The 23,763-nt window shown below is 42.5% G+C and overlaps 1 protein-coding gene across 16 annotated transcripts in view; it reads right to left on the minus strand.

Annotated features, from left to right (window-relative positions):
* Positions 1–23,763, minus strand: part of NCOR1 (nuclear receptor corepressor 1) — a 1,251,773-nt gene that overhangs the window by 1,025,573 nt on the left and 202,437 nt on the right. For all 16 annotated transcript variants that reach the window (XM_069226323.1, XM_069226317.1, XM_069226319.1 and 13 more), the window contains 2 exons: positions 21,267–21,357; positions 5,912–6,090 (listed from right to left, as the gene is read on the minus strand). In XM_069226323.1, coding sequence (XP_069082424.1) covers positions 5,912–6,090; positions 21,267–21,357 — 270 coding nt within the window. The remainder of the gene's footprint in view (positions 1–5,911; positions 6,091–21,266; positions 21,358–23,763) is intronic.

Consider the following 23,763-nt stretch of genomic DNA (forward strand, 5'->3'; position numbering starts at 1 on the left):
ATGTGATAATTCACATCATTTTGGGGAGATGAGAGGGTTGCATCTGAACTCAAAATATTATTCAGGCTGCAAAATACTCCTACAGATAAGTGATCATTTTGTTTTGCATAATGAATTGTTTTTGGATTCACAGACTGTGCAGATGAAAGGATTGGAAGAACCATTCTTCAATAGATGCTTTGTTGCTTCGCAGCCTGATGGGATTACCTGGAGATTTCAGTTTACTTATGTCCAACACAATCAGACCCATTAAAAGGTACAAGTAAGATGTTTGCCTGGCTGACCACATGCAAGGCTACCTCTCCAAAGCTTCTCTAGATATCTGGAGTAAAAATTCTTGTTCAATGACCAACCCGAAGGTGCAGCTGCCGAGTCTGAAGGCACATCTTACAAACAACTGTTATTCACAATTATTTTTTTTAATGTAAAAAGATTCCAATACATTACAGGAGAATTTCTTTTTTTTTTTTTTTTTCAGCGCTTATAATGTGAAACACATGTTGACTACCTTGTAATAACTTAGCAACTGGATTCAGCAATTTTTTTTTTCCATATTGATTACGTTTCTTGGTGTTTTTATGAGAAGTGCATTGGAATTGTATTTAGAATGTACTAACATAAAAGTGATTCATAAAGTTGTAAGTTAAATAAAATTAAACTTTTACAAAACAGGTTATGACATATGCTGAAATGATTATGTGATTAAGCTCCCCATGAAAAAGAGAGGTTGCATTTAAAGTGTGGGCCAGAGGTTTAATGGCTTAGCGGGTGGAGCAGCGTAGGGCTATCAGTTAACACTGATGCAACCATACCTACCTTCAATTTGTCTTTTGGTAACAGCAGAATCAATACAGCCCATGTTTGTCATAATGCTGAAAAGTTGATAATACAGGATTTTGCAACCCTTAGTTATCTATGGTCAGCTATAAATAGTAAACATACTCTTCATCAGGGTATTGCACTGAGAGCTGACCGCATCTAATATCTTGCGTAAACAGACTGGATTTCATGATTTCTGCCACAGTTCTGACATAAAAAGGGCTCCTGATTGGGGAACAAGCTGAGAATTACTGAAGAAGCCAACTTCAGCACAAGATTCCAAACAGTAGCAAACAAGAGTTCAAGCCACAAAAGGCCCTACCGTGTAACCTGTGAACATTACTGACAGCTAGTAAATGCGACTTGCTGATGTCAGACTGATGTAAGACTGACGTAAGGCAGTCTACATCACTAAATTACATACAGTGAACACAAAAGCAGTACTGTGCTAATATGCAAGACAATATTTAAGGAGCTGTACAAAAGTTAAACAGTACTTGTATAAATATGCACTTATTTACTCTACGGACTTAAAGCAACACATTAAATTGCTGATACACATTATTTTGGTATGTCCTTTCTGGTTAATACTCTATATAACTGTAGATTTCTCAACTTTATAATATCCACCAGGCGCTCAACTGTATTGGAGTTTTTTTTTTAGCAGTACTCCTGTAGGTGAAGTCATGCAGTTCAGCAGCAGCTTCATAAATATCTGAAAGTGACAGAATGGAGCCTCATGTAAGCTCTACAGAGCATGCGTACGTCACTTCCTTGTCTTCCCTTTCTACTCCCTCAGGTGCAGTCCTGGCCCTGGTGAAATGGGCGCTCAAACCCCCACGGGGTGCTCTTGGCCAATGCATAGCAGTTTGATGCAGAGAATTATCCACCTCAAGAGGGCCCTCTTCTGCACACACTACCTCTTTTTTAATCCAGAAACACAACGCAAAGAGTTGATCATACACTTAATGGGTCTCAAAGCCTTTTGGGGTCTTCCTAATGGTGCCTCTCTTCCTCCTTCGAGGGGTGATGATCATCAAACACTGGCAATGTTATTGATTACCTAATATGGAAGGGAGTGACAACCTTACATTAGAAGGCTACAAAGTTCTCTACACTAATTTGAGCAGGAAGAAGGTGGTTACAACGGCTGAAAGTCCCTCAGCTCATTCATGCAACAAAGCTGATTCAAGTGCAAAAAAGACAGATTTCAAGTTCAAGTGATCCAGCAAGCAACTATGCATATGTTGAAAAGGTAAACACAAAAGAAATATCAAGACCAAGTTGAGGTCTCATTGGGGCATCACAAACACTGAAGTTATAGTAGCACCACTAGTCAAAAACTTCCAGCTTCTACACCACAAAGCGGAGAGCATATGCTGGCAAATGATTGAGCAGGTGACAACCGGCCGGAGAGGCGGGGACAACTGAATTTACGGTCACAGAAAGAACAGCAGTGGATTTAAAAATCTGACTTAATCACATATGACCTCAATACAGTAGAAGACTGGCGACAAGCTGCATTATCTGACTTATTTTGATATATCATTGTTTATCTTTACATCAGTTTTCCAATTTCAAATTTGATTAATATGGCTTAGACGTTAATGATGAGGTGTTTTTTAACACTGTTCATGTTATTTGCATTGTTAGCCTTAGATTCATCTGTGCTTGCGTTTGGTTATTTTCTACTGAAAAACTGCTTTTAAGTATTTCGTCAATTTCCTGAATAATCCTCTTATAGAAACTATAACTTGTTCAAGCTTCACTTAAAATTTAGTTTTTCCCTCTTTATTTCATTTGAGGCTTTCAGAAATCCATTCCTATCCAATTTTAGATTTTTAAGGGCCACCGCTCAGTTTGTGTTCATTGATCCTGCCACATGCCCACCAGTTACCAGCTTCCTTTTACAGCATTTGTCTGTTTCCGTCATGGGAACTACAACTTTTTTCAGCTTCACTTATAATTCTGATGATATTTAATACATTAAGGGCCTCATTATGACCCTGGCGGGCGGCGGAGGCCGCCCGCCAGGATCCCGCCCTCCAAATTACCGCGCCGCGGTCAAAAGACCGCGGCGGGTATTACGAGTTTTCCCCTGGGCTGGCGGGCGGTTCCAGTTAAACCGCCCGCCAGCCCAGGGGAAAACGACCTTCCCACGAGGATGCCGGCTCGTAATCGAGCCGGCGGAGTGGGAAGGTGCGACGGGTGCTACTGCACCCGTCGCGTATTTCACTGTCTGCAAGGCAGACAGTGAAATACATTTTGGGGCCCTCTTACGGGGGCCCCTGCCGTGCCCATGCCATTGGCATGGGCACGGCAGGGGCCCCCAGGGGCCCCGCGACCCCCCCTACCGCCATCCTGTTCATGGCGGCTTTCCCGCCATGAACTGGATGGCGGTAGGGGGGGTCAGAATCCTCATGGCTGCGGAGCGCGCTCCGCAGCCATGGAGGATTCCAATGAGCAGCGGAAAGTCAGCGGGAGACCGCTGACTTTCCGCTTCTGACCGCGGCTGAACCGCCGCAGTCAGAATGCTCATTGGAGCACCGCCAGCCTGTCGGCGGTGCTCCCGTGGTCGGTGGCCCTGGCGGCCACCGGCCGCCAGGGTCAGAATGACCCTCTAAGTCTTACGTTCCGTTTTTATTTTTACTTGTGATCCTCATTTTTCTCAAATACAATTGGTTTGTGATATAGCATTTCGCATTTGCAGATCTTTGCGAGCCACATATTGACGATACTTTGACAGCGTTGGTAAACATTTTATTAACACTTTGTTTTGCCTTGGGATGGGGAGTCCTTTTTAGTAAAGCCTCCTTATAAGTTTTTTACAATCCTTTTTAAAACTTGTTTTCCATAATCATGATCAATTTGGTCATTCTTATTCTAGGCGTAAACAAGTAATTTAACTCATTACTGAATCACAGAAGAATCAATGTAAAAGCTTTAAGAGGTTGAGAAACTCACACAATTGGATTTATCGCTTAATACAGGTATGCTGCAATCCTCTCCTCCATTAGGTAATCAAACACATTTTATCAAGGACTATGCTGACGAATTTTGATAATTTTCTCTTTCTAGGTGCTACCTTGATTTTGGGTCCTGATGATGGCCCTCACAAAATAAGTTTAAATAGGGTTGAGACACTGACGTTGACAAATGTACTAAAGGACCGATTATAATTTTTATATGGTACATCATACTCTGATTCAGAGTTGTGTCATTGAAATCTGGATTCATTTCAGCACCTAGTTCTATCTATATATATGTGTGTGTATATATATATATATATATATATATATATATATATATATATATATATATATATATATATGCTTTATCTATAGCACCTGCACACTTATTCACACACTCACTTTCGCTGCATTGTTTGTGTTGGAGCACCTTTTTGTGAATGCAATGTGTTCATATATATATTTTGGGATGATTTTACAGCAAATAAATTTGATTTGACGCCTTGTAAAACCAAAAGGGAAAACAGCAGAAGTCTTAAATAAATGAATAAATACGTTTTAGAAGCTAGTAATGAATGTAATGCACAAGGACCAATGTGAGCCACCTCCAAATATTTTTCTTTGAGGAAAGAAAATGGTTTCTGGGTGAAACTGTCAATGAAACAAGCTGAATGCATTGTCAGTCATATGCAATGGCTATAGTGAGATTAATAAAAAGTTCCAGCATTGGGATCCCTCAATGCTGTTGTGAAAAAAAAAGAAGAGGTAAATAGGTTGTACCCTCCTGAAGTGTAAAAACAAACTCAAAAACTACCACAAACTTTGATTGTCCCTCACTGAAAATACAAACAGACCTTGAATTACCAGGCACAATTCCAAAAAGAAACAAAAAAAATGATGCAGGGACGAATATTAAGATTGTGCTTAGCAAACAAAATGTAACTTACTGGCATTAGTGTTCTTTATTAGTGATTTTGTCCTACCGGTTCATTTTCATGTCTGCTTGATCTCAACGTCATTATATTCCTAAAATGTGCATATTTTCCCGCTTTGGCAGACATCAAAAATGTTCTTAGGGCATTTAGATTTTAAATACAGCATGTCCAGCCCAGAAAATGTGACCACTTAAGGATCTGGTTCTTTGACCATGAGCAGTGACTACCTTCACAACCATTAACTCTTTCTGCTTTTAAACTTGGATTGTAAGGACTCCAGACAGAATGAGCTATTAGTCTATGAACATGTCAGCTGCAAAATGTATGGGCAGTTAAGTCATTTAAGTGGTATACAGTACTCTCATAAGTACCAGCAGAGAAAAGTAGAAAGACTGATTGAATGAGATGATGGAGCAATATTAAGAAAACTGTGGATGGGTAATATCCCATTGACTTGGAATACTCTAAAAAAAAATCAGACATAACTGTTAAAAGACACAGTCCATCTAGTTGACCTGAACATGCTCCTTTAGGTAAATCAGGACGGAGGGATGGGCAAGCTTTTTCAAAACTTCCATGTTGTTTTGTAAAGGTGAGAACATAGAATAGTTTGCAAAGTGAGAGACAGCATATGCTTCCCAGGGTATCACTATGTTGGAAATGCTCTATTGAATGAAAATTGTTTACTGCCATGAACATCAGACGTTTATATTTAAAGCACATTTTGTATTGCTTTTCACACTTACAAGTTCCAAAATACAGTATTAGGCATGGCATATCACTGTTTTACCATCAAAGCAAAAGTCCAGCATATGCCATTCCCTTGAAATACATGTAGGTTCCAGCGCTAGGTATGCCTGCAGATTACTATGAAGTTGTTGCACACGCCACAAGTCAGGCAAGCCAATTATACAGAATAAACAAAATAGAGAACTACTGAAAATGGCACCAAACACAGCCACCAACTGTGTTAGAGTTTGGTGAAAAAACAAAGGGGGCCATTCTAAAAACACACAAGGATCACGTCAGAACTGCATTCAGCTGCATCAGTGAGACTTGGAAGTATATGGGTACCTGTGATTGCAGAATGTATTAGCTAATAAACCATTTAATGTCCTAATTTGAACCCCTAGGCCGCTGTGTGACACAGCAAATAAAGAGTAGAACAATGTTAGAAAGCATATTTACTTCTCCTTAAATATTTCTTTTTCGTGGTCTGTCCAGACGTTCATGAACTGCCGGTCCTTGTACACCTTCATAGGATCTTCCATCAGCCCATTCATGTTGATGAACTTTACACGACGCTGCTCAGCATCAAACATCATGGGAGGTATCACGGAGAGCTGGCGCATTTGCTTTTCATTATTCTACGGACCCAAACAAGAAAAACTAAAAAAAGGGCTCTTCTGGCATATAGCAAAACATTTAAAACTGTACAAAGCTGTGACTGAGTACCAAACAAAGTAACAAGGAGAGGTCACAAGAAGAACCTATAATGCTTGGGCGTTGATCGACAATCTTTTCTACATGATCCTGCAGTCTCTCTCTTTCAGGAACAAAAGAAGCAAAGTCATTATTTAAAACATGTATTAAATAATTTCAAAAGACCAAAACACCCAAGGCACCATGACAAGGTCTGTCGATTTTTTTGTATGACTCAATGAACGCAAGATATGTGCAGAAAACCCTGTTGTTAAACTCAATGAAAATATTAAGGGCATTTAAGGGAAGAACATGATATCAGATCAGAATGAAAGGCTTATTTATTTGTCCATTGCCTTGGCTATAATAATATCATGGAATGTGTATGATTTCCAGCTTAACTCCTGCTATTTGCCCCCCCCCCCCCCCCCAGTGGCCAGTCATCTCTACCCCTGCAGCAAGGACACCCCATACCTTTATTACTCTTTCTGTAAAACAATATTCCCAGTTTTCTAGAGAATTTCCCAGACTCCATATTTTTTTTACATAAGTATCTAAAGTGGGTTCACCGAGGGGAATGGTAAATGGCAACCTCCCTATATTCAGTTGTCAGCACCCCATAAAAGTACCTGTCTCCTTAGAGGTCATTGTTAAACCCATAGGTCAGATTAATTATATTTGTTATATTGCTGGTGGAGTACTGGCATTTGTTGAACTGGATGGGCTGTTGCCATGAGGAACCCGACTTTTTGGTTTGTTTGATTTAATGACCTAAGTGGAACTAAAGGTGTAGACGGAGTCACTCCAAGGAGGATTAACATGCTGGCCCCCTAAACATCCCGGCTGTGAAGAGTTTCCACAAACAAGAAAACAAAATGGTTACTTACCAGTAGGAGTAGCTGTGCAGCTTAAAATGTTTTCTGGATTCACATGCTGTGCATTATTCCACCATCTATTGTTTGGGTCCGGAATCCTGTCTTTTTTCTTTCCTCTTTTTCCTGGCTATTGCTGACAATCATTTAGTGATACATCTGTCTGCGATCACCATGCTTAGTTTTTTTTTACCCCCTTTTACTCACTTTGGTTTTCTTGGAGGTGGTAAATAATTGCCCTCCATATGTCTAGCATGTGAAAGAATCATTCGCTGCAGGACCTGTGAAGGGAACATTAATGCTTAAGGCTTGTAGCTGTGGCTTAAACCCTGATACCCTAAGCCAGGCATGCCTTCTCAGTGTTGTTCCCGCGCACATGAGCCTGCTGGCTGTCTCTTTTGAATCGAAGGCTGACTTGACTATTGGGGATGGTTTCTCCCTCTTCTGTCACCATTTTTTCTCTTTTCTTGTACTCCTCTGGGAGATGTTGCTTAAGCCCTCTGACTCATCCCTCTCCTGATGGCCACAGGAAAGAAGGAGGGAGTTTGAAGTAGCAATTTTAGGGCAAGACTGTAGGCTAACATTATTGCAATCTCCTTCATTGCCACTACTCTCAGCAGCTCCTTTAAAGACCACAGAACAAAGAACCTTAACAAAATTAAAACACAATAAAAGGCCAGAACCAGCAGCTATCTTCCTTCTTTTCTGCTGATGTTCACTGAGATAGGTACATTTTAATTTATGGTCTAAATGTAAATGATTTAATGTGCAACTGCATCATATATAAGGCTTGAATGATATGAATGTATTTGTACCTTGATAAGTAAGGGTTTATAGTTTAGTAAGGATAAGGGGAGAGCGCTCGAGGAGTGCGACGTAATTCTATGCTCAGTTACACTGAACATTAATGTTAATCTTTTGGTAGGTGTTTGCTAATTTTATTTTTCTAACGTTCGTGTTAAAAGTTAGGGGATTTAGTACCAGTTTTAGCATGTTGAATACCTGGTGTCGGGGAGTCCGTTTATATCACTGTTGCCTCCATTAACTTAAGAAGTTCAAGCGCTTTGGGAGCATTAACGTGGCGCATGGTGAACCCGAAGGAGGCGCCGGGATCGCAGTGAAGCGATCTGCTTGTCAGTGGCCACTAGTTTTACAGGAAGGATCAACGGAAAGCCTTGTGGGTGGCTGTGTTCGAGTGTTTGGTGGCACTTTTGCGCATACACCTTTGCATTAATGGAGCGCAGTAGCTTCAGTATGAATCCCCGTCTCATTCGCTGCAAGTGAAGATGGGCTTGATGTTCTGGTGTGCTGGCTGCACACGTTCTGCGTCAGTAGGCCCCTTTAACAGATTGGGGACATTATAATTTAATTGAATGGCGCAGGATATTGGACAGATTGGAGAGGAAAAACTGTTACAACAGTTACAGCTGTTGCAGTGTTTTGTTTCTTTGGAGCTAGTTTTAGACAGCGATATAGGAGATAATAGGAGTTTATTTGACACGCAGTTAGATTTAGGAGCAGGTTTAAAGTACTAATTTAAATTGTTTGGCAGTGTTGTCATTGATTTTAGAACAGTGTATATTTTAGAGATAAGTAGAGCAGGATTTGTAGTTTTGTATAATTATTTAGGATATGTCTGTGGCATTCTGTTAAGGACGTTGTTTAGAATAATTTGTGATTTCAAAAGAAAGGGGGAGGCAAGAGGAATACTCTAGAGGGGCTAGTCCTCGTATACCTTCAAAAGAGGAGCCCGTTCGTTTTCCAATGTGCTAAACCTCTGCAGGGTGGAGAAAAAGCATTAGGCTTTATGTGTATAACCCTCACCCACCAGGGTTGCCCCTTGGTGGTCGGCTTCATCATAAGTAAGAGGGGTTTGTTTCCATATGGTGAAAGGTTAAAAATATCCCAGGTAGGTAAGTACTGCTTTAATCTACCCCTCAGACAGTATGATTAAAAAATAAGGAAGAGAGTAAAAGGTACGGTTAATAATGTCCCTTTCCCTTCTATAGGTCTACATGTCTCAAGCCAACCCCACATGGCTTTTCTTCAGGGCCAAGGGTTTAGCTCCCCGATTCCACTCCTAAATACCCGCTGGCGCAAAATTACTACACATGCTCTGTATCTTAATAAAAGGCAGCACTTACTTGGTATCACTGCTTGATAACCTGCAATACATAATAAGAGTAAGTCTGCCAAATATGGCAGAAAACAGTATAACCAAACGTTTATGCTGAATTCGTTAGGCAAAGCGCCCACTCTAAACTTATTGAAATTAAGAGACACCTTCAAGTGGAAGGCCATATGGACTAGAATTAATTGCTGTTGAGGAGAGCACATCTAGTTAAATTGTGATTCCTTGTGACGTAAGACACCACAACACATCCCACACACATTTACACAACAGACATTGCATACATAAATAAAGCAACAATTATGCCTCACAGGTCCTTCGGTGGCAAGGCGAGCCTATTGCGGGCTCCCCTTAGCAACTAGGCTTGACATCCTTATTATAGATTTAGGCCTGTAGCATGTGTCTTTAAATATATACATGTTTTATTCATTTTAATCCTTTTATTATAATTTTTTTAGCACAGCCAGCTATTTTTAGCTTGTTTTTTTTATTTGAATCAGCTGCCTTTTCTGAGACGGCATAGTTGTTTGTGTTGTACATTTTATCAGCACCTCCGTACGCTTTTCACTCTGTGCCCTGCTCAAGGCTATCATGCTCGGTACATGATATTCTAACAATGACTGGCATTCCAGGAGTTAGGAGACAGCTTCAAAGACAGACATATTAACATGTCAGGGTTGTTCGTAGAACACAGTTTTATTTGTCATATAAACACCATTTAGGCTTAAGGAGAGCAGAGGTAATTCCAGCCACGGCCGTCTGGGAACATACACCATTCCACTGAGAGCTCCGCTGAACCAGACACTGACTCTTTAACCAACTGGGAGGAATGGTAGGAGACACAAGGCAGACCCTTGCCTGTCGTTAAGGTATGGGGTCAGGCCTCCTCCCACAGACCGAGACAGGCAGAGGGGTAGCACCACTATGCTCTCAGATTTTAGACATTAGGGCTTTGAACAGGAATCATTAAATTTCATAATCATACCAGGATGGTGAGGTTGTTTATTTTACTGGTAACCATAATCACTGTATTATGCTTTATCTGCCTTATCGCAGCCCATAGTTTTTTTTTGTTTTTTTTGTTTTAAATAATCAAATGTGAATTCTTCAATAAATATATTGAAACCTATCTTGCATCTCCCTGTTCGCCTTGGAATGTGTGGGACTTTGACTGAAAGAAAGAGTACAATCTGTTCACCGAGACTTCCCTGAGGAGTCAGAGTCATGATTTTAGGCTGCTAAGACAAGCCTGTAATCACACTGCAGAAATTTGGCACAACAGAGAACAGACGGGCTCCTTTTTTGAAGTTATAGAATAATTTGTGGAGCAGAAGGGTCCAGAGACGACATTTAAGAGGCCTGAAAGGGTGCACAGACATTCTACTATCCTATGTGATGACTCTTCTGGCAGTGCAGAGGTAGAACTGAGTTGTTCATCAGGTTTTGGTTCTGACGAGGGAGACAGGGACTATTCACCGGTCAGAGCCTTTAGAAGGTGTAAGAAGTGGGAATGACTGGTCTCTAATGGAGCTGTTCAGAGACATTACGTTCGAGCCAATGCTTTTGAAGCACCTACGTTCCCCTGAGTGGTCTCCGGCACCTTATGTAACTGAATATTTCAAGACCCCAAATTTCGCTAATAAGGTCTCAATGACACCGGTCCTTGATGCTAAGATATTAGCATTTCAGGTAAAGGGGGATGACACCCCAGGAAGGGTTCATACAGGGGTCTGAAAATGTGCCACAACAGGTTACTGGATATTACAGGTCCACTTACTAAGATATTTGGCTGAAGATCCATACATTGCTTAAGACTCTAGATGTGGAGGAATTGAGAGTGTGGATTCAGAGGGCAGCGTGTCTGCTCTGAAATACTAACATGGCCATACCTGTAGAGAGAAGGAAAAGCATCCTATTAAAGACTGATCCAAAATTAGTGGAATAGGCCAATTTTGAGGCAGGTCAGGATGCAAATGCATTTCTTACTGGTGACGCTTTGTCCGTATGTGGGGACTTTTAGTAACTTGCAAAAGTCACAGGATGAAATCAAGGTGGTCTGACAGTTCTGATATTTGCGGGGCTAGGTGAATGAGTGGTCGGTTCTCCAGCCTTGAACAGGGCGTCACTAGAGCTTTGTTTTCACAAGGTTTTAGACCCTTTCAGTAACAGACCTCTTATTAACCACGAAGCTTCCATCCCCAAGACAAAGATCAAGGTCTAGAGGAGGCCGCAAAGACCGTTGAACGCGGGAATGAGGTAAGACTGGATCTTTCTATTATGCCATTAAAATTGGGCAGTAGACTTGCTCAATTTTTTCACAGTGGGACACACATAAAGGAACCTTGGGTTCTAGAGACACTGTTAGATTATCACAGACTTTATAGAAAAAACGGTTTAGTACTGACTTCTGGAGGCAGTAAGGTTCAATTCAGATCTTTCAGAATTGGTAAGCAAGAACGTTTAAGAGCAGCAAATAAAGTGTGAGATTTTGCAAGTAAGGAACCATCGAGAGGGGTTTCTAAGCAATATCTTTCTTATGGAGAAAAAGGACAAAAGGTATGAGACATGTAATTAAACTGAGGCATCTGAACGATTGGGTAGAGAACCATCATTACAAGATGGAAGGAATGCATATGTTAAGAGATGCATTACAGAGAGGTGAACCACATCAAAGTTTTCTTCAATTCAAGTGGGCTGGAAAGATGTGGAAGTATGTTTCTCTACCTCTGGGCCTTTCTTCTGCCCATTGGTGTTTTACGATTGTGCTTTGTCCAATGACAGCATTCTTAACAGAACGAGGAGTGCGTCTAATAATTTACTTAGTTGACATTTTGATAATGCACCAGGACAGGTTGAAGGTGGAAGATCACAAGAGGATGGCGGGGTTATTGTTGGAGGAGCTAGGTTTTATAGTGAACAGACAGAAGTCGTGCCTAATTCTGAATCAGGAAACTCAGTTCTTAGGGTTTCTGGTGGACACGGAGCAAGGGCAATTGAAGTTACCCAAAAAGAAGTTGAAAAGAATAATAAAGGAGATTTGGAAGGTGTTAAATACGGAAAAGATATAATTGAGAATGTTAGCAATGGTAGTAGGCCTATTGTCTTCTACGATTCAGGATATTTTTCCCAGTCCTTTGAATTATCTCGCCCTTCAGAGGATGAAGGCCAGACACTTGGGAGGTGGTTTGAAGTAATAAGAGCAGATTGTGCTTACAGAGGAAGCAAAAGGAGAACTTGTGTGGGGATGAAGAAATATGGAGGCTTGGAATAGGAAAGCTATCTTTGGAGAGAATCCTGAGATGATTATAGAATCTAAAGAGTTTTGCCAGGTTGGGAACCACGTTGTGGTGCAATTTCAACAGGAGGTATTTGGTCACAAGAGGAAAGCAGACTTTATATAAACAGCCACATTTTGGCATGGTCTTTTTGGTTTAAGGAGTTTCATAAAGGACAGTGCTCAATGCTCCTAAGAATGGACAATGTGTCAGTGGATGTGGTATGTGAGCGGGGGAAGGGGGTTTTGAGCCCGAGATCAAGGGATCTGGCAGATCTACCAAAGGTTTTCTGGGATTATTGAGTCAGATCGTTCTACAGCAAGGGCAACACATTCCAGATTTGAAAAAAGGTGAAGACGGATTGGTGTTCAAGGAACTACAGCGATTGGACACTGAACAGAACAGTTTTTCAGAGGTTAATGGAAATTTAGGGACCTTGTCAGGTGGATCGATTTGCAAACAGGTTGAATGCACTAATTGCAGAGATTCTTTAGCTGGTCTAGACCTGGAGTCAGCAGGAATAGATGCATTCCAGAAGAACTGGAGGGGTCTTAAGCCATACACCTTTCCGCCATTTTCGAAGATTACTCATGGTACTTTCATGGTGCCCAAGTGAAAGGAGACGGTGGTGTTAGTGACACCTCTTTGGAAGTCACAGGTCTGGTACCTGATTCTTCTAGAGATGTCAGTAGTGTAGGAAAGTAGCATCTTTCTGACATAATTACCACCACTTTTTGCCAGGTGTCACTGTAGTGCACTGAGATCCTGCTAACCAGGACACCAGTGCCTGTGCTCTATCTTCTAAATTAGGTTGCTGGTAAACTTTTACACCCCACAATTGTCAAATGGCGCACCCATGAAGATCCCTTTTAAACAGTACTTAGGTATCCAGGGGCATTGGTACAACAGGGGTCTCACATGGACTGCAGCGCATATAGTGCAACCCATGTAAACTGTCTACAGGCCTGCCATTGCAGCCTGTGTGAAATGGTGCATGCACCCTTTTACCACAGATATAAGGCTTACCTTATATTGCGGTCACTGCACTTAGGCACTGTGAGTCACCCCTCTGGTAGGCCCTTCAACCGAAGGTCAGGGTGCATGTCCCTAAGTGCGAGGGTACTTTTGCAAGAGCAAGATACCCCTACAAATCACAGACTTTTCTCTGTCTTTGTAAGTGCAGGGAAGCCATCTTAAGGTATGTAGTGGGCACTGGTCAACACAAGTGATCCAACTACATAATGGCTTCTCCGAACCTAGGCATTTTTGGTATCAAACATGTTGGAATCATGCAACTACACAGATTCCAGTGCTAGTTACAGGATCCCCTGTACTCTGGGGGTTCCATAGAGGATCCACCTTTTCTGCGTGTGCAGCCTTACAGAATCTGGCTGCCAGCATTCGCTGCTTTCAACCCCAGACCCTGTTCTCCCCTCCTGCTGAGCTTGGCTCAAGTGGAAGACGGTAGAACAAAGGACTTCCTGCAAGGGAGAGGTGTGACCACCTTTCCCTTTCAAAAAGGTGTCTCTGGGCTGGGGTCGGGTGGTCTCTGAGCACCAACAGACAGCATAGAAGGGCATATTTGCTGCTCTCCTTACATAATCCGGTTTGCAACAGTTCAGGAACTCCTGGTTCTCACTCTGGTGCGAAACCACACAAAGGACAGGGGAGTGACCACCCCCCTGTCCAGTTCCTACCCTAGGGAGGTGCACAGAGCTCTGCCAGGTTGCCAGTTGATTCTGTCATCTTGAACATAAGATGGCAGAGGACGCTGGGAGCATCTGAGTGGTTAGGCCAGGTAGATGATGTCCCCAACCTCCTCTGATAGGTGTGTCATTTCAGAGAGTGACCAACCCCCTTTTGGGGTTACTTAAGGCCCGGCCCCCCCAAGGGTGGGTCCTCAGATTCGTCGAGTAAGACTCTTCAAGAAACTCTCTGCAAGACATCTTCCACTCCTGGCCTCTGAACCCACTGCTGGTCTGCTTTTGGAACTGAAACAAAACTGTATCCAGTTGGGAGGGCTCACACTGCAATGTTGTTTCTCCAGCTCCTGCAAGATTTCTGCAACATCCGTGGGAGTGCATCCTCCCGGGTCACGAGGACTCTGCCTGCCTCCATTAGGCAAAAAGGAGAATCTCCCTTGGAGTGAAGGAGTCACTTCCCTGCACCTGCAGGCACCTCAAGACAACAATGACCCATTGGTGGATTCTGCTGTCCCGCGAACAATGTAAAGGCTCTGCTCACAGGTGGTGGTTCTGTGGTCCTCTCAAGGTCCAACTTGTCTTCTGAACAATTTGGGAGACAGTGGAGCCTTGCTGCAGCCACTGGAATGGAACCCCTGTTGCTCTGTGACTGTTACTCTTGCCAAGGCTTGTAGGCTCTTCCTCCAACAAGGTCTTCGAGCTCCAAGAAGGCCCGGCCTCCAGGATACTGCACCTCCAGATTCAGCTCCCCCACTGCAGCTCCTGCAACATGGGACTCCTGTTTGTTGTACTGTTGAGACCTCTTTGAGACTCCCTGTGCCTGCTTCCAGTGGGTCACTTGTGGGGGCTCCTCTAACTCCAGCTGGCTTTCTTTCCTGCTGAAGGCCTGCCCTGACTCCCCCCACCAAAGGTCGAGTCATTAGGAACTTGCGGGTCCTCCAAAATCTGCAAGTTTACTTGCAACCGAGATTAGCATTTGCCAAGGATTGTTGGTGGCTCTGCTGGCCACTGACCCTCCTGCAAAACGGTGACCGAAGTGGGACAGCTCGTGTGCAACTCCAAGGAACCCCCATGCCCCCCCTGGAGTCCGCAGCTTGACTACTTCTTCCACCGTACTGCAGGAACTCCACTCCCTAGAGGGTGGGCATTGCCTACCTGCACCGCCTCAACATTTCCTAGTGTCCTGGACACCGTTCCCTTCTCTTTCAGATTCCTCTCATCCAGAATCAACCATTGTATTCCAGCAACCTGGTCCACAGGTCTCGACAGCAACTGGACGACCGAGGCCTCCACCGACAGAGTTTGACGCCACTTTATCCCTATGCACCTGGGCTCCCTGGTGAAGTTACGCCGGTCTTCTGGATATCCACAGGTGGAGGCAATTTCCCACCTTCTTTGTGCCAACTCGTTTCCTCTGGGTCCACTGGGAAGGGTCCTGAATCCATAAAAATCCAACCTTGACAGTTCTGTGTTAGCCTATGGGATACCCAGCTCGATAACTCTGCACCCAGACGTCTGTGGGATTTTTAGTGCTTATCTCTGGTAATTTCCTACTCCCCAAGCCCCTGGGATCCTAACGCACTTTCCTTGGTTGGGCACCTCCAATCTTATACCATTTTCATAATATATGGTTTGAAACTTTCACAAGAAGCTTTGACTATTATTAAAGAGTCCTGGTCACCAGGTACCAGGAAGATGCAGAGGTTGGCATGGCAAAAATAAGTTTGCTGGTATGTGGAGAGGGATTTTAATCCCTTTTCAGTGAATGTTGTACAAGTTGTCGATTTTGCTTAATTGAGGGTTGTCATACAGGACAATTAATGTGCATAGATCAGCAATTTCTGCAGGACACATATTAATAAATTATTTTTCTGCTGGTCAGGATGTCTTGGTAAGGTGTTTGATGAGGAGTATAATAATTTCCAAACCACCAGCTTCAAGGTAATGTGCTTGATTATCTGGAAAGAACAGAACGCAAAGGTGATTTGAGTTTGAAAACTATGTCTCGGAAGATGACTAATTTATTTTGTGTACTCTCTTTTAGGAAAGTTTCAGATTTAAGGGCTTTGGATGTTATTAGGTTGTTTTTTTAGTTCCGAGGAAGTGTGTTTTTATTCAAGTAGAAGGACCAAGACAAATTCAGAATCAATTTTCTATCCTTATTTTGATGAGCATTGGAAATTGAATGTGGTTTGTTGCGTCGAAAATATGAGAAGGGAGTGTCAGTTAATCTTCTAATCTGTGCATTAGCTGATAACATCTTTTAGGTGTCTGCAAAAGACTATTTCTGCATCTACTCTTGCTTGATGGGTGAAAAACATGATGAAGAATACTGGTGTGAAAGTAAGCTTGTTTGGTAGATTTTCCCCAGCTTTGAGAGACAGTTACTGTTGTCTTTTCTTGTAGTTCGTGCTTAACAATGAGAAGCAGATTGAAGGACTACAGAATTTGCTGAAGATGGAGTTGTACGGATCTTTCTGGAGAAATGTTATTTGGACTTTGGATGTATACATTTTTGTGGATTCAGTTGAAAAAGTTTGCATGTATGTTGTTTTGCAGTACGCTAAAAATAGAAGTAAGTTGGATGGGGTTTTTGCCTTTTATTGTTCTTTAAAGGGACTGCTGTGAGTAGTGGTAATATAAGAGATTGCAATAGTATTAGTCTCCATGTCTTTAATGAAATCCAGGTTTTCTATCCATCAAAGTGGGGGAAAACCTACATTCTTCACAAAGTTGGTGCACCTATTTCCAGCACTCTTCCCACCAGATCCTTTTGTTTACTCTCATTGTCTGGTGGGATCCTGTTTATATGGGAGCAGTACACATTACTTCCTTGCTGTTGCCACAACTACCGATTCTGCAGCAGCATTCCCCTTGATGTAGATACGGTTTTAAGAGGATTGATAGTAGTACTTCTCATCTCACAGTCACAGCTTTCTACATGGCTGGCTCTCGAAAAGCCTCCCTTGATTGATCGAGGATGCTCAGCAGCATGGGTAAGTACAGGTTTCTCTTTTGTGAGGGCATCAGTGTTTAGGGTTAAAAAAAACATGATTCTTCTTGTTCTGCCAGTTCAACAGCCAATTCAAGAGTGTCTTGTAGAACACAGATCATCTGGCAGAGAAGGCCTCAAAAATACAGTCCACAGATAGGAACGAGCTTGTTACTTTGGGAATTGAATCAACAAATTTGTAAATGTGGCAGAAGCTAAGACTCTGGCTTTGCACATTGACGACTATAGGGATATAAATATAAGACCATTCAAGCTATTCTTGGTTCATTGTTGATACAGGGAGGCCTGGAAACCATGGCAGGAGATATGTGGCTTATTTCTGGGATACCTGTTGAGTAGCCTTGGTGCAGTGGCTGGTGAGAGAATCAATTAGTTATTAGCCTTTAACTCAAGTTCTCCAGCTTTGCTCTCTATTATATAGTCATATGCTTAATTCATTCCCAATCGTCAGACAAGGAATCCCCAGTAACTTTAAACAGAAGTAAACAATGTTCTAATGTACACAACCTTTACCAGTGTTTGTTCTATAGCACAACCACCTAATTTGAAACAACCCAAACTTCAGCCAATAAGGTGGAAATACTTAACTCTTCTACCGTCCATAGAGGTCATCATATTTCGTTCCACAAGTGAAAGGAGAACATAATAGAAATGAGCCTCTGACCTGGGTCAATAGAGGGCTGCATCATATGAAGATATTTAAGATACCAACACAGGGAAACTGGAGTTAACACAAGCAACTAACTTCTTCTCCACATAGTCAGTCTTGAATCCGAATAGCAAGTGGGACATTACATTTCAATAAAGCTGGAAGTAGGTTCACATTTACTGAAAACGTTTGAGAACGACTGTCTGTCCCACTGCAGAATCAGCTGCTGCATTCACATTCCAGAAGTAGGGCTTGGTGAATAAATGCCTGCTCTTCTGCATTAATGCTCTGTAGATGTCTTGTTTAAAGTGAAGTAGTCATTGTCAAGCATCTGGTGGTGTGCACCCTTTACTGGGTGCTTCCCTCAGGTGTGGCAGATAGTGAGTGATGCGGTCAATGTGTACTTCCCCGTTTCGGTCGGCCTGTCCCTGGACGGGCAAAGGACACAAGCAGCTGGCCTGTTGTGCGAAGTCCTGCATTAACCATATAAAATCTGATGCACACACATACATCCAGAAAGTGCTAACATTTCTCTTTTGATGTTGCAGGCAAGGAAAAAAAACGAACCAAGACTTACAGGCTCATTCAATTTAACACATTAAGGCATTAGCTTTGGATTCTTCCGTTATATCTTAGTCCTTGCTAATTCATAGGGAGGGCTCTTTTCTAGTAAATGCCTGCAGCTCCTTCACACTCCGGGCTGATGTGAGGGCAAGCAATAGTGCTGCTATCTTCTATTAAATAAATTGCAGGTGGGCCTTTTGATTCGGTTGAAAGGGACACACCATGAGCTGATTCAATACCATATTTAACACCCAAGGCACTGGTCATACAGATGGAAAGGCACAGAATTGCATTATAATCCTTGGGGGAAAAAAAACAAAAAGGTGAGGCATTCTGTTCTCTTGAACCTCTAATAACACTTAAGTTTACTTTCACAAGTTCTTAAAGTCCTTCATGTGGCTGCACAGAGAACTAGTTATAACCCCTTTGCACCATGCCCAGAAATCCTTCCATCAGCCACTGTAAGGGTGTAGGGGTGCGCGCGTGCGTGAAGGGGTGCGCGCGTGCGTGAAGGGGTGCGCGCGTGTAGGGGTGCGCGCGTGTGTGCGTGTAGGCGTGCGTGTGTGTGTGTGTGTGCGTGTAGGCGTGCGTGTGTGTGTGTGTGCGTGTAGGCGGGCGTGTGCGTGTAGGCGGGCGTAGGTGTGTGCGTGTAGGTGCGTGTAGGTGTGTAGGCGTGCGTGTAGGCGCGCGTAGGTGTGTGCGTGCAGGTGTGTGTGTGTGTGTGTGTGTGTGTGTGTGTGTGTGTGTGTAGGTGCGCGTGTAGGTGTGTGTGCGTGCGTGTGTGTGTGTGTGCGTGCGTGTGTGTGTGTGCGTGCGTGTGTGTGTGTGTGTGTGTTTATGTACGTGTGTAGCTGTTTTTAGAAGGTTTCCTCAATTTATTGGGACGTCCAATAGGCCAAACTCCAGGCTGTCCGGTACCAAGCAGTCATGCTCAGTGACTCAAGATCATGATAATGGATCTCTCTGTTGTCTCTCGAAAGGAACCTTGAATGTCTAGTCAGTCGGACTGCTGAACACACAGACATCCATAATGAGTAATGGTGCAGGCTAAGACAAGGGAATGAGGCTCATAGAAGGGTGATGCATCTTCACACTTCTCTGGGACTCGGGGGACATGAAGGAAAAGCCTATGCAAAGATTTACAACCAAATCATCGGAATGCATTTAGCATGGGACAGCCCAAAAAATAGAAGGTGTAATACTTGGTAAGTCTTAGTGTAGTCCCTAAACATCGTATTTCAAGTAAGCGCAGTTGAGACCATATGCCCGATCCTTCTGGCATCCTGAGAGATGTTCCACTGTGAAATTCACCTGGTTGAATACAGCCCAGTTCCATAGCACCTGTCTCTTTCTACAGAGACCAGAACCTCATACCTCCTAGCTTTGCAATATAATATACTGAGGTCTTGTTTTCTGTTATGGTGAGCACAGCTTGACCAGCTAGCTTGAAGCTCCAGGATGAGGATATGGAGAGTTTTCTCCAAGCCCGACCAAAAGGCTTTGATTGTTAGTTCTTGCATGTGGAATCCTCAACCCTCTCTTGATGTGTCCGTGGTCATCATGAATCTGTGTGTCAGGGGCTGGACTAGGAGATACATGTTGATATTTTATGAGAACCTCTACCACACCCACGTTTGTACCAGACTTCTTGTCACCTGGACTGTATCTCCAATGAGCGATCAATATGACTCCACTGAGGTTTCAGCTTCAGCTGTATGGGCCTCATTCTGCCATTTTACACTTTCATAATTAAGTTCTGTCACTTCTGCAAATGTTTAAACTTTCTCTCTCCTTGCTACTCTAATTTCATGTATGTGACTGTTCTGGCATAAGTGCTCTCATGTGGGTCCCTTTACAATATTCACAAGCTTTATTTTACACACTCCTTCCTAGCTTGTTGGCATATCCCAGCAGAAAGGAGTGAGAGATACAAACTAAAAATACATTAAATAACCTTAACAAGCAGCTTTTGTTTTTCGGGAGGCCCCACATGAAGTAGCAAGCTCACAATACCCTGGAAAGGAGGTTTCTCTGTAGAGTAGTCCTATGGATGCCTGAGACAGTCTTCTCACCGCACTAAGTCAAGAGCTCACAAAAGTGTGAGAACAACCCTTTACAGCGCTTCCACTCTGGTCTTTGTCCATCCCTACTCTAAATCGTAACAGCTCAGTATCTGGGCTGAAACATGACCTCGGCTCGAGATTGCAACTCAGCTAATTGGGAAATGTGCATCAGAAAGTTTCTCCCACATCACCTACATCCAGTCTTGGAAATGAACCCTTTGAATTTCTTTGTGCTGAGAACTATCATGTGCTGTTAAACATCCATATGCAAACATACAGCTGTCACTACTTGAAAACACCACAAATGGCACAGGCATATCTCAAGGCAAATTTCTGATGCAAGGGCTGATCTGGCCTCTATTTGAACAGAGGTCAGATTAATACAGAGATGAATCCACCCGATTTGTAAGTAAGAAACTGAACTGTGTACAGCATTTCAATAACGGGTGTTATTGCTCAGTTTACGCTACTATTTTCATCAAACTCAAAAAAGATGAAAAGTTTAATTAGTCATATACAAGTCAAACTTGTGGGATATATACAGAATTATGGTAAGTGCTCAACCATGTAATTGTTTTACTGGTTAGTAAAGACATCAGATTTTGATTAATTATTGTACATCATAGTAGCTCATTAACTATGCACTCGAAAACCCTGTTTAGTTGTGATGGTAGCAATGTAGAACCAGAACAAACTCCGAGCAAAGATCTGGTTTAACCATTTGATGCATAAAAAGGGTAAGGTTAGGCTTTATTGTAACAACTCAGAGTTAAAGCCCACATGTTCGTTAGAACACCACTAATTAAAGACCATCAGCATATATGCCAAGGTGCAAAAACAAATGATCTCACCTCCTGTTCCGACAGGCCATCTATTATTTCCGATATCTCATGCTCACTCCTTGCAATTGTAGCAGAAAGCCCACCGCCTCGTTGACCAACCCTGAGTGTGGACAAGAAAAAAAGTCAACATTTCCCCAATAACATCTCTAATTTCCCACAACAGTAATCTAAGTTTACACCCCACAGAGGCTTGCATTGAATCCTAGTTAGACCTATTTCTCACCCACAGTAATTCAACTTCCTGAAGTAACGGTTTTTCCTCAGATGCCAGATTTCATGGGATTCAACCTTCTAACACTAGACAAACAGAACGATCCTAGTTTTGGAGTCAAGGCAGAGGTAACATATTTTCAAACACGGGTGGAGGGCAGTGGAACCTAAATAAGCTGCAATACTCGCATCAAAATCCAGACAATAATACTTGGGGATAAAGTGTCTGTTTTGCAGACAACTAATCTTGGTAGCCCTCGCAAAAGCACTGTCATAGGAGCACAACCTCTTTTAAAATGGATCCTCAGCAAATGTTTTTTTTTTTATCTACTTTTGAGCATGGGTCATTGAATAAAACTATCTGCGAACTCGCCAGAAAGGCAAAGCATAACCTTCCTAATGTAGGAGGCCTATAACTTCCTAGTGTCATGAGATACTACCAGGCAACCCAGTTAGAAATGTTGATGGGGTGAGGACACGAGAGGTCCGCGAAAGACTGCTGCTGCATGAACCAAGTAGTAGGGTGTGCCAGCATCTGGAGAATTAACTTCCTTGAGAGAAAAAAAAAACTCAGAGCTTGGGGCATCTGTTCATTGCGGGTGACAAGGCCACATTAACGTTATGGGACAGGGTAGCAGTCAAGATTAATCTAACTACATTTCCCGTTCTGTTCACTTTGATCCTGAAGAATCCGGACTTTAAGCCGGTGATGGTTAGGGGGTCTTAAGTAATGGAAAGGTAGGGGGACCGGAGGGAGGCTGCATGTTCAATGATTCAGGGGTGTGGCAATTAAACAGCCTCAGACATGCATCTTTCTAGAGATGGAGTGTCACCTTTGTCAAAAGGTCAGACATTGGGTCAAGAACGCTTCCATAAAGCCACAAGTATGCAGAATGTTTACCCTCTTCGAGCAAAGGTTGTATCTAAGAATGGGAACAAGAGACTTGTCTCAGACATACAAATTTCTGACATACCCGGAAGAACGTCAGAGAAAAAGATGTAAAAATGAGCTAGAACAAGCCCTTTCAGTCATGAATTGGTAAGGGATCACCACAGAGCACATGCTCTGTGCTGGATCTCTGTGGACCTCTAGATCTAGGACAGTGAGAAAGTATATGATAAAATGTTATGACTGATTGGTATTACACTCCTGCCAAACTACACACACACCAAGAGATTAGAGGACTACTGACGACGATGAGGGGGAAAAATATACGATGGTGCATGTATTCTGGAATGCCATAAACAAAACTATTGGACTGGTGTGATAGGGGACATTATACAATTTTAGGAGTAGCAAACGCACGGGCATCTTTCCCATTCTCCTCTAGAAAAGGTACACGGATGTCATTAAAATTACGCACAGCAAAAAAGAATTGCACTTTAGGTGAAAGTACAGATAGCGGATATTGAGGAATGACAATATAAGTTGCTGGAAGTCTGTGGAATGGAGAAAGTTACCATAACATTGGAGCAGAAGGGACATGACTCAAAACCTATGACAGCCTTTCCTGATCTATCATGTGAGTTTAGGGAAGGGATCTCCCTCTGGCACCTTAGGTTGCTAAAGATACTTCTGAGCAAGATACGCACTTGGGAGGATGGATGCATACTACAGATAGAAGGTGCCTACAGATATATATGGGAGCTGATGTTTGAGGATTGGTTAGGTGAGATAAGCATTAATAATTAAGTTTGGGTTAAAACAAGATATTAAAAACAATATTGTTTTCCTTCCTGGTCACTGTTTCCAGGCAAGAGTATGTGTCAATGTAACAACAACAATAATAATAAACAATATAATTTGTTCTTGCCATCCCTTTTCTAGGAGCCGGAAAAATCAAGAAAAAGCTGCTCATTGATCAACATAGGCTATAATAAACCAGAATGTCAAATGCAATTGGGCAGAAATGAAGGGGCTGAAAGGGAGCGCATATCAACAATGTATACATATGTTTTAGATCCCACACTGAGGCAACAAAAGAAGAGAACATGAAACTACTGAAAAAAATAGTGGAATAAAGACATGTGCTTGAGTAAATAAATTCAAAAATTGCTACTAAAAAGTATTTTACAGTCACTAAACCAAATCTGTTCCTATTTAGAGAAATAAACTGATGGATATTTCAAACTTTAGCAAATAAACAATCATTACTCTCCAAACAGCACTTTAATTTTAGGCAAGGTGAGGGTGCATCTCTGTAAGGCAGCAACATCAGGGTTTTATAGGAGAGATTGACAACCTGGTAGATGTTAAATAAACCAAGGTCTTGCTGCTCTTTCATTCACAACTGAG

The sequence above is a fragment of the Pleurodeles waltl genome, chromosome 3_1 (assembly GCF_031143425.1).
Source record: "Pleurodeles waltl isolate 20211129_DDA chromosome 3_1, aPleWal1.hap1.20221129, whole genome shotgun sequence".
NCBI classification, from domain to species: domain Eukaryota; kingdom Metazoa; phylum Chordata; class Amphibia; order Caudata; family Salamandridae; genus Pleurodeles; species Pleurodeles waltl.